Source organism: Anas platyrhynchos, chromosome 34, assembly GCF_047663525.1.
Source record: "Anas platyrhynchos isolate ZD024472 breed Pekin duck chromosome 34, IASCAAS_PekinDuck_T2T, whole genome shotgun sequence".
NCBI classification, from domain to species: Eukaryota; Metazoa; Chordata; class Aves; order Anseriformes; family Anatidae; genus Anas; species Anas platyrhynchos.
Window position 1 is genome coordinate 591,658 of NC_092622.1, and position 17,724 is coordinate 609,381.

The 17,724-nt window shown below is 52.7% G+C and overlaps 1 protein-coding gene across 2 annotated transcripts in view; it reads right to left on the reverse strand.

The window, feature by feature from the left end:
* Nucleotides 1-17,158, reverse strand: part of LOC101798288 (RNA 5'-monophosphate methyltransferase) — a 47,324-nt gene extending 30,166 nt beyond the window's left edge. Inside the window, exons 1-3 of one of the 2 annotated variants that reach the window (XR_011806096.1) lie at nucleotides 16,923-17,158; nucleotides 14,749-15,487; nucleotides 12,136-12,243 (exon numbers count right to left, since the gene is read on the reverse strand). Coding sequence is in view for 1 of the 2 variants with exons in the window: in XM_027445589.3 (XP_027301390.2) it covers nucleotides 14,882-15,487; nucleotides 16,923-17,114 (798 nt within the window). In the remaining variant the exon portion in view is untranslated. Of the gene's footprint in view, nucleotides 1-12,135; nucleotides 12,244-14,230; nucleotides 15,488-16,922 lie in introns of those variants that run through there. The other variant, XM_027445589.3, reaches the window with a different exon arrangement.
* Between the last annotated feature and the right edge of the window lie 566 nt (nucleotides 17,159-17,724).

Here is a 17,724-nt window from a genome sequence, read left to right on the forward strand (position 1 = left end):
GGGGCAGACAGGGTGCGGACCAGCTCGTGTAGGAGGGCAATGTTTTGTTCCCTGGAAGGCACGAGTACAAACCATGGTGCTGCTTCGTTCCCAGCTCCTCCTGAGCTACCCTCCCCACTCTGCACACACCATTTATGCTACAGAGCAACATCAGCCAGCGGCAGGGGGAGGCTGGGCAAGAAGCAAAAGGGCACTGGGACAAGCAGCAGCTCTGCCCATGGCTGGGAACATGAACGAGACTATCCTGGCCTGGCAGGAGAGCAGCATGGATTGGGGTCTATGCTGGTGCTAACTCCCAGCAGGTCTCAGCAGAGATGGGGACATTCCTCTCTCCACCGTAGGAATTTAGCTCATTGAAGCGTGGCAAGGTAACCCTGTCCAGAGTGCTGTCGTGATGCCAAAGGCAGATTTGTGCGAGCTGGTGGCCAGTTCACTGACCAAACAAGGTCAAACAGAAAGAAGGTCACATCAGTGATCAGGAATGAGACTCTGCAGCTCAGATTGGGCTCTGTTTGTACCAAGTTTTGTATGCTCCAAGCTCAGCATGGCCCAGGGCCTGTTTATAACCTCAGACCCATCGCCTTCGCCTTGCAGAGATGTTAGCCAGGTCTATGGGACAGCTTTCAGGATGGAGCCCAGCAGCACATCGCTGCACACCTTCACTAGAGGCTCACCTGGCTAGCAGGTGCCATTAGCAGGGAAGACCAGGTCCCTTCTGTCCCTGCAGACATCAGTGACCAGAAGTTGTACCTGGGGTTCAGATCATGCTCTCTGGATGCTGAAGTCTCAACTACCGCCTCTCCTCTACTAACTTTAAGCACGGCTACTCCAGCACCTCACATCCCTCAAAACCCTCACCAGGAACACCCAAGCTCTCAGGGGGAATTTCAGCAGCTCCGCCAGGCAGCCCCCAAACCCGAGGCAGCAGATGGAGCTGAGATGAACGGAGGGGCCTGGGTGAGCTGGGGCAGTGCCCAGTGCGTAGGGCAGGGTAAGAGAAAATATTTGAGATCGCAAGCTGGATGAGGTGAGTCACGCACAGGGACAGGCGGCCCGGCTGCCGGAGCTGCCTGCTCGACTCCCCACCCCTACCTGCACGGTGGGAAGGAGCTCACCGTGGGAACCGCGCTATCACAGCAGGCCAGGCGAGTACGAAAACATGGCTGTTGCTGAGAAGAGATTAAAACTGTCCATCTCTGCAAAGCAGCGCCTTAGCGCGAGGAGCGAAACCCCCGAGCTCAGCAGGTCTAGGTGGTGGAGATTGGCTGCTCGGCCTGGCAGGATCCCCGTGGCGATCAGCCAGGTATTCATAACATAATGGGAACGGTGCTCACCCGTTCCTGCTGGGGCCTGCGTGTGTTTGCGAGATCTCACCGACACACCCTTCAATTCAAGGCTCTGGAAAAAAAGCTCAGCACCTGGGGAGGAGGGGGAGAAAGAGAAGAAGGAACCACTTCAGAGCTGAGGAATCCCGGCTGTGACTCACCGCGGGGGCTCTGACGCAGGAAGCAAACAGGGCTGGGAACGCCGGGGAGAGGGTCAGGGCAGGCTGCCTGCAGCGCTGTGAGGGGGTGCCATGGGGCAGGGCAGCCCCCTCTGCCGAAGGACGCCTCCTCTGGACCCCCTCAGCACCCAGCCTTCTACGCAAAGGGCAGCTGGTGCCACAGGGCCTGACTTCTTGCTCATGGAAACGGCCCTGGCCATTTTTCAGCGTTAGCAGGCCTGGTCTCCCACATACCCAGCTCTCCCATGTGCAAGGCTCAGAGATCGACCCCAACAGTGCCCAGAGCCTCCTTCTTCTCAAACGTTTCCCACCCTGGTGGTGCCCCAGTGCAAAAATCAGACCCTACGTCTGAGAGCTTTGTCCCAACACTTCCTGAACTCCTGCAGCTCGGTGCCATCCCTGGGCAGCCTGTCTCAGTGCCCAACCACCTCCGGGTGCAGAACCTTTCCCTATCCCCCAGCCTGACCCTCCCCTGTCCCAGCTCCATGCCGTTCCCTCGGGTCCTGTCGCTGTCCCCAGAGAGCAGAGCTCAGCGCCTGCCCCTCCGCCCCCCTCGTGAGGGAGCTGCAGGCCGCCATGAGGCCTCCCCTCAGCCTGCTCTGCTGTGGGCCGAACAAACCCAGAGACCTCGGCCATTCCTCACATGTCCTCCCCTCCAGACTCTCCACCACGTTTGTCACCCGCCTTTGGAGGTTCCCTGACAGTTTTAGGACCCTCTCATACTGCGGCACCTACACTCGGTGCTTGAGGTGAGGCCGTAACAGTGCAGGGCAGAACACTGCTTTGGAGCTTCTGGTGTACGTTACAGGAGTTAGAAATACAAGACAAAGAGCCAAGTAACACCAGCTCAATCCAGCGCTCCAGATCTACTCTGGATTTACACCTGCCTGGTCCCACTGGCCTCAGGAAGGTGTAAATCCGCATTCCCTTTGCACTTCACTGGTTAGAAGCCTGCTTAGTTTCACTGAAGTTGGTGCTGCTGCACCAGTTTCTCCCCCCAGCACAAGGTCTCTCACTGGGTGGAATTGTTTCAAGTCCTGGCTCTCGATAGCAGGGGAGCATGGAGGAACAGTTGCTCTTCTCCTAGCTTAATCTGAAGCTTTAGCCTACCACCAACAGAAAACACTCAAAAACTGAAACCCTGGAAGATTTATACATTAGACAGCAAGGTACAGTGCTGGATATGCTTTTCTTTTAGAACTGTGGACTGCAAGGCACTAAAAAAACAAACAAACAAACAAAAACTTAAGTTCATTTAGCCTTGGATTTGCTCAGGAACCTGAACCCCTGTGGCACACAGCACATTTTCCCCTCTCAGGAGCTAGACCTGGGTTAGCAGCACACAAGCCCTTTGCTCCCACAACTGGATTCTCTTCACCCTCCGTGCCAGTGCTTTCTGCTTTCCCCAGTCCAGTCTCAAGCACTCCGAGGTGCTGTGGAGTCCTCGGCCCCTCTTGACTCTGGATGAAAGACTCCATCCATGCCACGCTGGCAGCTTCCCGGACAGCCAGCTCATACTTATGACAACAAACACCTACGGGACGTGTTCTGACCTGAGCGCTGAATTCAGTTCTCCCTGGAGGATTCGCCCACGTACGTATCTGGAGCGTGCCCTGCAGATTATACAACACATGTTATCTAGGGCAGCAATGCCAGCAGGACCCAGAGAAAAGCCCTTAGCTTTGCACGGTCCTGGGGGATCCCAATTGGACCATGGTAGAGGATTCAGTGGCTGGCACCACTGGAGTTTCATACAAAATGCCTGATCGTAACCCAGAAACGTGAACTTCAAATTTTCTGAAAGCTTCTTAGTCCTTGATGAGACCTTAAGTAGGGTTAAGAAACTCAGGGCCATAGCTTTGAATGAATAAACCGGACCTTGACTGCAGCAAAGCCCCAGTCCTCCGTACTGGGAAAAAGCCCGGTTCCCAACTAGAATTGTCTCTTGGCTGCATCTCCTATTCACCACTTGGTTCTGGGAAGGGTCAGCATTTTAATCATCCCGTCCTACAGCAGGCTGATCTGTTCCAACCCCATTGCCACTCCAGCCTGGCCAGACCCCCAGTTCTTCACTCATGAAAGGAAGACAGCTCATGGCAGCCTGGCTGGGCTTGTCCATCCAGGTCCCCCAGCTGCATGAGGAAGAGGCAGTGTCAGTCCAGGAAGACCCATGCGGCTCCTGAGCTTTCTAAACCCCCCTATCGTCATAGCTCCAATCCCGAGATTAACCTGGAGCAGGTCATTGACAGCACCAGCAGAACAGTTGTTGGGACCAGTATTGAAGATGCCCACAAGCAGCAGAGTAGGCAGATAAAAACTAACTCCAGCGTGCTTGTTCTCAGCACTATGCCATCACCTTGTTCCTGATTTATGCTGCTAATAATAGGCACTGGCATCTGTCCTTTGTCTGCCAGCTTAAACCCAAGAGGAAGTAAAATTTCAGTGAACCTTGACAACAGCAGCACAGTGGGCCTGGAGTCCCTGGGGAGCTCATGGGAGATAGACTGGGCCCCTCTGGGAGTTACTTTTGTGCCAATTCCTCTGCAATTTACTGAGAAGTCTTGAGCTTTCTGCAAACCATCCCAGCCATGCAAAGAATGGGGTGGGAATGTTTTGACATAGTCTTGGATCAGTTACAGATCCCACCCAGCTGTGTCCACGCTCACCTTCTAATGCTCTCTGCCCTCTTGTTTCCCAGCAACATTAAGCAGAGGGCGATTCAGATAGCCTAACGCTGCTCAGAAGAGACATGGGGAGCTGCTACAGAAACACTACCACTATAGAACTGCCAAATTAAAAAAGAAAAATAGAAGAAACTGCCTACCAATTGCTGCTTGGAAAGGAGGGAGGGCAAAGCCCATAGGGGGTTCTTCCTTCTTCAGCACTTTGGAATTTCATAGATAACACTGCAAGGAACAAACACTGCACAGCTCAGGGTGAATACGCACGGCTGTCAGGCCCAGACACAATCTGTGCATGTGAACAAGCATCTGAGGCTACACCTGCATCTGTTCGTGTGTGCACGAACACACCAATGTGCACAGATGCCTGTGGAAGTAACTCTAAACCCCAGCACTTGTGTGCATGGGCTGCCGAGCTCACCTCTGGGCAACGCCCCCAGTTAACTGGAAAGCTAAGGAGACACTTGGCCTGGCAGCAAGGAAAGGGGAATGCTTGGGGCAGGTCCTGGCTGTTGGTTAGAGGTGAAAGAAGAACAGAAAGGCCCCAGATTAGCCTGGAGTGAATTCCCTTTCGCAGTATTAAGTGTACTTTGCACCTCTAGCTGCTAAGTAGAAGGGACAAAAACATTCCACCCTCACCAAGCACAAACCCCCCCCCCAAAAAAAAACTAACAGATGCAGAGTTTGTGCCACCTGAGCAGAGGTATTCAGCAGCAGATTCTCCATAGGGTAAGCGAATCCTTGGGTACATCCCTAACTTCACTAACACAGATCCTCACCTCCCTGGGGTAGCTCAGCCCCAGCTCCCATTACTCCATGTTTGCTGCAGCTGAGGTCAGAACCACGGCTGACTACATTCCCTTATTCTTTGGTGAAACCCTCCACTGTAAAAAAATAAAATAACAAAAACAAGATCTTCCTACGCTTTCAGAGGAAACAGCTGCTTTTTGCAGAGCAGAACAGACGTGTCTAATGCATATGTACACAACTGCCCCCGTTCTCGGTGTTTATCAGCTAAGAAGCCTTGCAGAATCACATTTGTTTAGTCTGGGGTGAGATCCAAGTCCAGCTTCAGATGTGGATCTATGTTTCACAACTGGCCTCTGCTTGTCTAACGCACAACACCAGCCACACCAACTGAACAAAAACCTGCAAGGTTTAATGGACCTTTGGACCCAGAGCTCATCTGCTGAGCTAAGGGGGTTGCACTGATACAAAACCTGGTGAAGGTGCCTGAAGCAGCCCTGCGGGGCTCCTTTCAGCTCTCAGACACAGCTGAGAGATTTCCTGAATCCACAGGACTGTGTTAAGTTGGCAGCAGTGACCAAATACACCTGGTGAACCACGACAGGCAAGACAGAAAAACCAGGAGCAACTTTGGTGCTCCTAACAGCAACAAGGAGTATAGCTAGGGATGTTTGGGAACAAGCAGCCCCCTGCACACCCCTCCATGTTCCCCAGCCCAGGGGAATCCTGCTCTGAAGCCGGGAGAGCAATCGGGGCAGGCAGACAGCCCTTGGGCTGGGGAACCTCAGGAGAGGCAGCCAGCTCAGGCTTCTCTTTCCACCTCGCTGGGAAAGGACAATGCCATGGGGCCGCCCAGCCCCAGAGGGCTTTGTCAGCATTGTTTGCAGCACCCAGCAGCCTGCCGGCCCCACCTGGCGCTTCCCTTTGTGCATTTGCTGAGCTCTGATCTTACGGCGTCCATTGCCGTGGGGAGGGAACTGCCTGCAAGCAGGGCAGACGGCTCCAACCTACTTTCGCAGGTTTTGCGCAGGAGGCAAATCTCGTAGGCTTCAAAGCTCCCACATCAGCAAATTGTCTGACGAGCATCTTCCCTGACGTCTTGTCAAAGAAATGCTGGAGTGAGGGAAGTGGAGAGGTGTTCTCTCCTACATGGGGGTGCCCGGCCTCTGGGCTACGTTCAGGAACGGCTCTGCTGCTGCTCCTTTCCTTTCCCCAAGCCCCTCAGGCACAGCTCGGTCTGCTCCTTGCCACCTTCACTGCCCCCCGTCCCTGTTTTGCCATCGGGCAACCACAGTGCAGGTGTCTCTGCCCCACAGCAGGTGGGAATGCAAAGCAGTTCCTGCGATGGGGTGAAATGGGTCATTCTCCTGCCTTATCACACAGCCAAATTTGTATTTCTGTTACGTGATATCCGTAGACATATCACAGGGAGAGGAATCAGGACGAGCTTCTCTCCATTACCTCTCTCTAAGGGATCTGACAGCCTGAAGCTGAGCATCAGTGGGACTTGATGGTCTTAGAGGTCTTTTCCAACCTAACTAATTCTATGGTTCTGTGTAAGAGCCCAAGGCTGTGAGACTGCCCTGAGATGATGTTGCACCAGGGGCTGCAGCAGCAGCTGACGGGCTCAGGGCACCCACCTAAAATCAGAGCAGGGAGTTGATGGGAACCGGGTCCTGAGTCAGTTGGCTGCTCCGCTGAGCACAGCCCTGACCACCACCAACCTGCTTCTGCAGGGAACATGAGGCCCTCCGTAAATCCCCCCGTACCCTCCTGGTATGCATCTGCTCTCCTCCCTGTCCCTGCACACACCCCCGCACACACACACCACTAACAGGTTTACTAGCAGCTTTACGAGCATTTACACACTCCATAAAGCATTCTCTTTGCCTTGCAGTTGTGCCAGCTCTTTGTAAATCCTTAATACTCTTCCTTTTGAAGCTGGAAGAGAACCAGGCCGCTTCTACCACTACTCCTCATGGCAGCTTATAGCTTGCAACTCCTTAAAAAGACTTTCCTCCCTTTCCCCAAACCTCTACCCTTCTGAGTCACGCTCCGCACAATGCCTGAAGTCAGCACTTCACACAAACCAGCTGAAGCTGGTCGCTGGAAAAAACGCAGACACACACATACACAGCACAGAACAGCTACCAGCTGGGACCTGCAGCCTTGGCAAAGAGCAGAGCGAGTTTGCTGGTGACAGCACCAGCTAGAAACGCAGATCAAGAGAGAACATGGAGGAGCAGAGCAGCTCTCCGCTCCCCACCTCCCCCCAAGGCAAGGATCAGTGTTTGGGACACCAACCAGTCACCTGGGAGACTGGCGAGGGGGGGAGAAGGACCTCGCACGGGCCTGTTTTCCCTTTGCATTATATTCAACCTACAGCTCAGGTAAATGGGTCCTTTAACGAGCCGGGGCTGGGAATCCCCCCAGATCAGTTCTGCACTGATGTTATTCAAGGTCAGATGAGACTGAGCCACCAACCTTCCTACTTCCAGCACCGACAGTACCATCCGCAGGAGAAAAGAGCTCATGAAAGCAGGGCCAGGAGGTGCCCCGGGAATATCTCATTTGATTCCCAAGTCTCCTCCGCCTTCACTCTCCTTTTCTTCCTCCCATCTTCAAAGCAGCTCCAAGTCTCACCGCTCCTGTGAGGTCCCCGCTTCCTCTCGCTAAGCAGAGCCTTTCAGACAGTATCTCTCCTACTCGAGGCCCAATGCTTTATTGCACATTTCAATGCCATCAGGTTCAACCACTCTGCTCCCAGGTGGCTTTGCTGTGCAGGCACAGTTTGCCTTGAGCGCTGCCACAGGACATCACAGAAGCCAGACCATGCCGGAAAGTCCTGCAGAGAGGCCTGAGGAGCAGGGGTTGTTTGAGGCACGGCAGAAAAAAAGTGTTCTCACAGGTCAGCATGACTGCCCTGATCCAAGGCTGTGCATGGAGGTGGTCTGCAGTGGCCTCAGAAAGGATCTAGGGCAAACAGAAGGCAGCTCTCCTCTCCATCGTTTTTCCTGTGCACCAACAGTTGCTAAAAAAGTAGGAAAAGACTAAACAACATCTGCTTACAGAATGGCTAAGAAAAACAGAGTTAAAACTCCACCTGAGTCAGTAAGGAATGCACAGCAGGTCCCGCTCTAGGGGCTGGAGGACAATAAATAATTCAGCATCTGCCCTACTTCGCCTCCCCGGACAAGGAGTCAGCGCTGGTCAGGCTGGGAATGTCCAGAACGCAGCGGTTACTCCAGCAGATCAGTCCCAGCAGATCCAAGAGCCCGGATAATTGTCCCCACACACATTCCTGAAAAGCCCTGGCTACTTTCAAACAGTGCCCCACTAATTCCCTTGCTCCGTGAGCTGGCTGCAATTAGCGTAACGCAGCGGAAGCCGCGCAGAGCAGACCTCCTGCCTCGGTACCACGGCTGCAGAAGGGGGCTGATGCTCTCGGGGGGTGACCAACCCCAGGTCCCACACAGGGGAGCTCACACCCAGTTCCCCTGCACCTTTTTATGCAGGTCTCTTGCTCCAGTGGGACACAAAGATGACGGCTGCACTAGGAGGGCACGTCAAAACCTTCGCCCTCCCATCAGCGTTACCCACAGAGGACACACAAAGTCCTCACGTGCAAGCAGGGGTCGCTGCCCTCACACCAGCCAGCTCCGACATGGGCCTTTCCCACCACCATCTCCCATGCCTGCGACAGGGATCTTCCAGGAGGCAATGGAGATTAAAGGGACACTGGGAAAGAGTTGAGCAGTCTCAAGGGGCAGCCAGGAGAGGAGCCGCCCTGCTTGCTTCCTTTTGATCTCCCCAGAGAACACCACGGAGCTGCCCTTCTCTTTTGATGTGTCACCCTGCAGCTTGTTCTCCCGCAGCAGGGCAGGCCTGTTGCAGCACGACTGCTTCTGGATTTCAGCTGCTGGGGTAACAAAGCTGCATTTCAGCAGCTTCTGTACTTTTCACAGACTTCAGGCTCTGGGCTGACCCCAGGGGTGGAGGGGAACCGAGAAGGCCGAGGAGGGACACCACCCTCAAACTGAGCTCTAAATCCTTGTCACTCACATGGCAGACGCAGAAATTGCTACTGCAACAATAAAATAGAATGACTTCACCTGGCACCACGAAGCACCCCATGCCAGGTAGATGATCTGCAGTGCCATGCCTAGTCTTTGGCCCACCATACACGACTTAGATGAAGGAGGTTAAATAAACGTCTTTCAAACTGATTAAAAATGCATTCTGCCATGGAAGCATGAGGAAGATCCCTCCTTCCCTTCCCTGCTTGACAGGAGTTCAGAAAACTGTGCTGCTCTGAAAACATCACCCCTCAAAATAAAGCCTTCTGCCTTGTTGAAGACCCAAGGATGAAGCAGTTTTATTGCAACTCAGGATAAAAATCCAGCCAGCTGATAACATGCACGTTGTAAGCTAGATCTGCAACCACTCGAACTCGGATTGTCGGGTTGACACAGATCACATCTGCACAGCACTTGATACTCAAAGCTCAGGAGCTTAGCACACAGATCTGAGATTATCCCTCCCTGTGAAATAAAGGACACAAGATGACAAGCCCGAGGAAAGCAGCAGCTCACCTAAGTCCTGCAGCCAGCTGGTGGCAAGGCCAAGAAAGGAACCCACATTTCCCACCCTAGAGCCAAGGTCTTTTAGACGTGACCACCTTCAGTCCTTGTCAAAGCAGTATAAGCTTACTCCGAGCCCAGACCATGACCCCAAGCTTTCTCCTTCAAATTCAAGACCCCTTTGGACTCCAAGCCCAGTGGGTGACCCAGCTCCAGCAGGACACCGGCCCAGAATTAACTCCAAGGAACTCCAGCGTGAGCTGATAAGAGGTTTGTTGGGAAGCCAGAGCTCCTGCCCATGTTAGCACAAGTGAATGGAGAAGCTGAGGTGTCTGGAGTGAAACCCTAAAGACTCCGGCGTGAGCCCAGTGGCCGGACAGACTCCCCACACACCACGTATCTGCCTGTAACCTTCTCCAGTAGGTCCAGAGAGACTGCATCTAGGCCTCCGGGACTCAAAGAGTCCATTCTCGCCTAGTCATCAGACTTGAGTGTACGTGGCTAAGCCGCATCCATTCCCCAAACCAACAGGACACCAGGAAGTGCACAGCTGATCTTTTTGTTCCCCTCTGACCTCCTCTGACCTACCAAGGGCTCCTCATTTGCAACTAGGCCAAACAAAAACAGCCCTCAGCACAAGTCCAGGGCCCCGACTCCTTGGATTTGCAGCTGGTCTGCCCTGCAGGACCTCTCCAACTCTGCCAAAGGGGATCCGTTTCCTCACACCACCAGCAAATCAAAACAAAAAGCAAGGGAACTGGCTCACACCTGGGAGAGAAAAGGTATCGTGTTTGTTTTGTGGCTGCTCTTTTCTCAGGTTTACAGCATGCCAGGAACAGATGCCCATGCTTCTTGGGGTTGACACCTCTCACTTTTCTCCTTTAATTCACAGGCAACAAAGTTCCAGGAAGAACAAGAAAGAACTTGCTCTCAGCTGAGCAAAGGAAATCCGAAAATCTGCAGCTTCTGCCCTACAAGCCTGTAGTGACAAGTTGCTGGGTTTCCAGCTAGAGGAAGCTGCTTATGGGAGCAGACACACTGCTGCCAGCTCTCAGTTCCTAAGCTTGGTTCCTCCGCTCCTGGGCTGGTCACACATTCTGGGGAAAGTAGAATTAGACCATTTTTAAACCCTGTCACCATTTAGAAATGCTGAGGAACAGCACTTGCAAGGCTGTCAAAATCTACGTGCGCAATAATGGAAGCAGGCTGCAGGGAGATAGGTGTTTACAACAGTCATTTGATCTGGCAGCTGTTAACGTTAAACTGATAAAGCCGCTGCTATTGCACCACATTTAAGCACTAAATTCTTCCCCGCTCAGTGAATCCCTTGTTCTCACCCAGCACAAGAATCTAGGAGACAGAAAACTGTCTCAGCATAAAAGTTAAAAAAATAAAAGCTAATTTAAAAAAGGCCCTCTCGCTTACTCCATCCAAGTCTTACATCCTACAAAGGCTGGAAGCCTCAGCAGAATCACCCAGAAACTGGCACCTTTGTGCTCCCTGCTCAACTTTCATGCTGGCCTGCTCAGGACTCAATGCTTTACCTCTGCTGTCTAGATTGTTCCATCCAAGGAAGCAGGATAATTAAGTGTGACTTGCTACACAGCAGTGGTGTGAGACTTAATTAGTCAGAACACTTTGAACGTACAGTACCTAATTAATATCTGAAGTGGCTGCAGTGATTATTAGGAACAATGGCATAGCTCACAGCTGATGATACAGCTCAGCTCATCAGTATTTTTCATTCTCAAAAGTGCTGTGCAAACACCCAGCCAGTTCTCCCCACCAGGAATCTCCACGTTGGTGGGTGGATATCGAGCTCATGTCAGGGATGGAAAAACTGAGGCGAGATCTGATGGGGCCCAGCAACAAACCTCGGAGCCTGGGAACTTGACAAAGCACTCGTGTGGGAACTCCCTGCTTGCTGCTGAGGTGGCACAGGGCACCATCCCACCAGTCCCACCCCAGTGCCACGCACCATTTTGCACCTGCCTGGAAACGCTCACCCACGACCCACGTGTGCTCCGTGTAAGGGGTGAATTCAGCAGGCTTCTGCAGGTGACCATGGGGCTGGAGCCATGGGGTAGGAGGCAGCAAGCAGGACCTCCCTGTTACCCTCCTGGTGTGCAGGCGCACGTACACACACACACACCCACCCCTGTGACACAAAATGAGTGAGCTGAGTGGCAAAGGGACCTAGATGGCAGCGCTGCCTGATGCCATAAGCTCCTGGCTGAGTAATGAAAGCACATTTGCATCTCCCTTGTTTTAGCAGCAGCCACCAGGCTGGCCCCATCCTCGTGTCACAGAGATGAGCGAGCAGGACTCCCAGCAGAGGCCTCTGTGCCATCCCTTACCCCCAGTACCCCGAGTTCTACGTGGCTAGCCACCCCCACCACCTCAACCAAGCGACAGACACCTCCCTTTCCCCATCTGTACAAAGAACTCTGCACCCAACTCTGCAAAGTGCTCTGAGCAATATGGAGCAGGAGTGTTGGTCTTGACCCTCACCTTTACCTTTCGTAGGTTCTACCTTCAGGAGCCCTGAGAACACCTTTTAACCACACTGCAAAACGCAGAGAGTATCGTATATTAAAAAAATATAAATCATCCAGAGCCTTACATAAGTTCTGCAGCTGAGATCCACAGGCTTTCTTCTGCTGCTGTGTCATGGAGCTGGGTCCCACCTGTCTCATCTTGTGACAGCTTCCTGCAGAGCAGAAGCAGCAAGCTGAAAAGAAAAGAGATTATTTTATTGTTTTTTTTTTTTGAATACTGTTTGCTAAAGGACTGACTCCAGTCTAAGCTACTCAATATCTCAAGAAATACAGAGATTTGTGTTGACATTATTTTGAGTTGTGTTTGTGGCAATATCTGAAGAACAGAACCAAAACATACTGCTGTGCCAGAGTCAAACAGAGCTGCTTTTGGAGCTCTGCCATTTCTGAGACAGTTGGACATATTGATATTAGCAATTTAATAGTCCAGACTTGAGACAGATAAGAAGTCATCACACTGTTATATACACACCAGGCTGGTTTGCAGGTCTGTACACAGCCAACATAGAAAGGCTGAAAGAAAAAAAAAAAAAAAGAAAAAAACACCATTCTGTTAACAATGAGCAGCCCACAGGGATCACCCAGGCAGATACTGATCTATCACTCAGCACAGAAGGAACATAAACCAGGCTCTCTTTGAAGAGGAAGGTCGTTCCAGACGGCGCAGGGAAAGTCTCCTGGGTGTAATTCTTTGGGTTGTCTACCTTCCTAGAAACTCCACAAACAATTTTTCACAAACTGTGCAAATCCCCATGCAGAAACGAAGAGCAGAAAGCCCTGCTCGCCCCTTTAAACTCGAGTGCTGAACAGATACACTCCAGGTGTGTTTTCTAAATATTTCAGAGTTCCCAGAGAACCGCAGCTGATATTGACACAACCTAACAAAAACATCTCAAGGACTGGGGCCACGGGATGCGCGATGCTGCAGTGCCATCAGCCGTGCAGGGCAGGGAACAGCACCTAAGCAGAGGGAAGGGGAGGCTGAGCCGCCTCCGTGCTGGGTGAGCCAACAGCCCTGCAGTCAGCAGAGCTCACCCGTAGGTGAGTGAGTGGCAGATGAGGTGCTTAATTACCGAAGTGATAAATGTTATTTATATGTAACGTGAGAGAGAGAGAGCAGGCGCTTGGGTGAACCCTCAGGAAAATATGTGAGGAATTGATTTTCCCTCCCCTCCCATGAGGGTAGTAAAAGCAGCGCAGACTTTTAAAGTCTTTTTTAAGAAAATTAACCACCACCAGCGGGTAGACACATGTGTTTGCAGCTGAGTGGGCTGAGGAACCCTCAGAAGAGCCTTCCTGACTCCTGGTGGGAGTGCCAAGTGTTTTCCTACAGAAGTAGCAGAGCACTGTGGAAACTGCATTTAGAAGAGCCTCAAAGCCTTCCTGTGGCCCTGCTCAGTCCCCTTACACACATGCACACACCCACACGAGCATTTTTTCCACAAATCCATTCATGGATCCCAGCGGCTTCTCATCCAGAATCCTGTGGGCAGCCAGGGAGAGCGCTCACACGCTTTGCGCTTTAATCAGATCATTATGGAGGAAATCAAACCATGAGAGTCAATAACCAGCGAGTCCCCGCCAGGACACACTGAGGTGCCCGGCGTTTCCCTGCCCGTACACACGGGCTCACCTGGGCACGAGAACTGCTAGACAAGAGCACCTCCTGGAGGAGCCGTCCTCCTCTCCAGCTTCCCGTGCCACAACGCTTCAGGCACAGAGCTGCGCTTCCCTCTCGTGAGGAAGCTGCGGGCCTCAGGAACTCGCAGGAGTCATCGGTTATCTATTTCTGCGTGTCACAGTACACTCATGGAAAGTTTGCAATCTGTTTGAACACCACCACAGAAGCATGACTCCTACTCACTACAAAAGCTCACAAAACCACTAACTAGGCATGAACAAAAGCCAGTCAGGAGATTAAGTGAAATTAAGCTAAATTAAGACATTTTGCTTAGGTGTTTTTTTAATGCTCTTTTCTAGATCTTACCGAATGATAGGAAACAACCCGAAGCTGTCACGCTTTAACCTTAGCCAAACACAGTACCTGAGCTGCAGGCTTACCGAAGTGTCATTTACACCTGCAAACACAAGGTAAACTCAGTTACCTGAGACCGCGCAGGTTAGAAGATAATGGGAGCAGAAAGATTAAAAAGCAAACAGTTCACTGATAAAGTTAATTTTTATTTTAAGGACATAATTACAAAGAGTTCTTCCTTTGTTACATACTCGCATGAATACATGCCCTACTATGGAAATCCTTCGCTCCAGAGATCACGCCACTGACAGCCACTCAAGCAGACTCCAGGCAGAGGTGCACGGGCTGCAGTCTGACCGAAATGTCAGCCAGACACACTCTGAAGTGACCCAACTTGACCACGGCTGGTAAGCCAGGTTACACGCTTTCCCAAATTATTTTAGAGAGAAAATAAGACAAAAAGCAGGACAAACAGCACGTCACACAGGTGAATAGAAGTGTATTTGCCTTCCCTTTCCTCAGAAAGTTACGTAGACAAAAAACAACAAAAAATGTGTTCTCCCTCCATCCAGGGCATACCCTTGGTACACACGGAAAGCACACATGGAGCAACTCTGGTTTCAAGAGCACTTTTTAGGAACAACGCCCTCGGAACCCACAAGGTCACCACATTTCTGCGGATGGAACAGAACCAAGCACACACCTGCCTCAAACTCCCTGGGGAGGTCAAGGTCTGACCCCGATCGGGATGGAGGAATTCCTGCAGCTGTCTCTGTGCCCACTGCACGCCTCCTGGCCTGAGAGCTCAGGAACACGAGAGGCCATTTGTCGGTCACTTACGACCCCGAGGGCTCCCTGCCCTCTTGGTTTGAGCCGTTTGATTTAAAAAGCAAGAGGCTTCTGTCCCAGCTGGTGCTCCCGAAGCAGCACACCAGCTCCATCGCACAGTCCTTCGTCAGGATCTGCGTTATCCTCTCCGCCATGTCCCCGTTGATAGCAAGAGATCGGAAGTGATCGAAATCGTTCCTGCCCAGCTTCCGCAGGCGGCGGGCAGCAGCCCTGTAGCACTTCCAGGGCTGCGGCTCGATCAGCAGGTACTCGCACAGCGAGGAGAGGAAGGCCAGGAACTCCCTCAGGCCGCTATCCCCATGGTGCAGGTGGATCCACATGGTGACAGACATGCAAAAGCCAATGTCAAAGGTGGAACGGCCAAAACGGCCCAGGTAGGAGCTGAGGAACGGCTCCCTGGAAGCCGAGTCCATGATGTCCAGGTTGGCAAAGGATATGGAGGCAGGGAAGGGGCTGCTCTGCCGAGCTCTCTCAATCAGCGCTGCATCAATGTCACAGCACAGAAGGTGCAGATCCTTCCCAGCTGCAGGCTGGTCCAGGCTGCTTTTGTCCTGAAGGCCGAGCAGATGCCTGTACAGAGCCACACTTAGCTCCTGCAGGAAGGAAAACAACAGGAGTTCACAGGGCCTGCGCTGCCTCGGTCACCTCACCAAGCACATCGGGTCCCACTCCCAGCAGCAAGGTACAAGCACCAACTCAGAGCCTTCTCTTGATGACGTTAGAGCAGTAAGCTCGCTGACAATCCTCCTTTCTGAAGGGAAAAGCAGCACAGCAGCCCTGACTACCAGAAAGCCTGCCAGAAATTGGAACTAAACCTGCATCACCCCTCCCGGGGGGTTTGCTGAGGAAAAAATTGAGTAAGGTGAATGGGTTTTACTAACACAAGTCCTGCTGAATCTCCCCATCCAATATCAAGGTATCACTGGTTTTCCTAGCTGAGCCTCAGAGCTCCCTAGCAAGACTTAGAGCTATTTATAATGCCTAATTAAGAATAAATGCATTTCTTACTCTCATGCTACAGGAAGAGACACTTCTTGACCATGAGACTGCAGCAAATAAGAATTAAGGAGAGTTTTCTTCTGAATTTCGCATTGCAGAGCGCGCCACTCAGCGGCAAGCATATTTATCTTTCATTAAAGGAGATTTGATGAAGTTCCTGAATGACATCAAGGAAAACTGCAGGTGCACCCAGCTCACGCAGGCAGGCAGTGTCCCCTAGTGGTGTCTCTGTATTTCAACAGAACTGGACTGGGAACATTTTTGCCTGACCTGCTCTGCGGGTTCATCTGAAGCAGGACCGAGGGTTGTCCTTGAGATAACACCTTAGGCCTTCAAACAACCTGGCAGGGGGCTGGGGAAAGGAGCCTGGGAGAGAGCAGCACGCACGTCCTCAAGCAGATCCGAGTTTCATCCTGAATGAGTAATTACTTCTAAGCTAAGTTTATAAAGTTTTGATCAGGAAAAATTATCTGTAAAACAGTTACATTAAATATTGCACCACTGTTCACCTGCACAACACTGCACAGCTGCACACCAAGAAGAGTCATGAGAAAAGTGTAAGAAGGCGAAGACAATGAACTGCCAAAAAAAGGAAATTCTAAGTATTTGCTAGCTTTGTCACAAAACCTTTGCAACCATGTGAGCAGGATACCAGCTTCACGCCCGTCTGACAGACAGGGGAGGTGATGCTATCAAGAGGGAACACGTTACGGGGTCTGGTTTCAGGCTCACCCAGCTCCCCTGCCCTCTCTGGTGCTTGGGACACCCACTGCAGGTGGGACACCACCGTTCCCCTTCAGCCTTTCCCTCCCCCCCCAGCCCCCCAACCCCACCCCCAACCCCCGGACCCCCTCCCACCACCCCTCACCAGTATTTCCCTCACCACCCCCCATTCCCCTTCAGCCTTTCCCTCACCCCCCCAGTGCCCCACACCATCCCAGCACCCCCACACCTCTCCCCCCCAATCCCCCAACCCAGGCCGCCCCCCTCCTCCTTCACCTCACAACCCCCCCCCCATCGCCCCCTTACCCCCGAATTGCAGCCCACGTCGAGGCCCAGCAGCGGGCGAGCGGCCGCGGGGAAGAGCCGCCGCAAGAGGCCGTCGGGCAGGAGGCTGACGCGGGCCTCGGGCGGGTGGAAGCGGGAGTAGTTGGGGAAGTTGCCGTAGGGAGCAGCGCCGGGCTCCGGGCAGGGAAGGGGCGCGCTGCTGGGCGCCGCCATCTTGCCTCCCTACCGCGCGAGCGCCGGGCGCGGACCGAGCGGGCGCAGAAAGGTTCCGGGGAAGAAAGGTTCCGGGGGGGGGGGAGGTCGCGCATGCGCACACCCACTGAGGAGATGGGGGGCGGGGGGGGGGTGAGGGCCAAGGCCGCTGGGGTTGTTCTCAGTCCTCCTAGCCCAGGCTTTCCAGGTCCATTTGTGCGAAAAGAATTTGTAGAATTTTTGCTTTTAAAAAAAAAAGTGTCCAGTCCCTATCACACCAGAGCAGGCCGAGGAAGGGCAGCATCCACCCCCGGGGTCACCTCTGGCCCTGCCACCTTTGCCCTTTGCCCTTTGCCCGGCGTTGCCATGGTGCTGCCGAGGCCTGGGGCAGGGGCTCAGGCCCTGGGGGAGCCACCAGCTCCAACAGAGCACCCACAGCCAGGCTAATTAACCATAAAGTTCATTTCAGCTTCCCCCAGCATAGAAACCTGCCTGTGTGTGTGCAACCCTCGGGGGCAGCTCTCTGGTTTACAGAAGCTTTCACGAAATGTTACAAAGTGTTAGTTAACAAATCAAAACACACCAACAAAACAAAAACAACAACAAAATGATCATCCTGGTATTGCTCCTG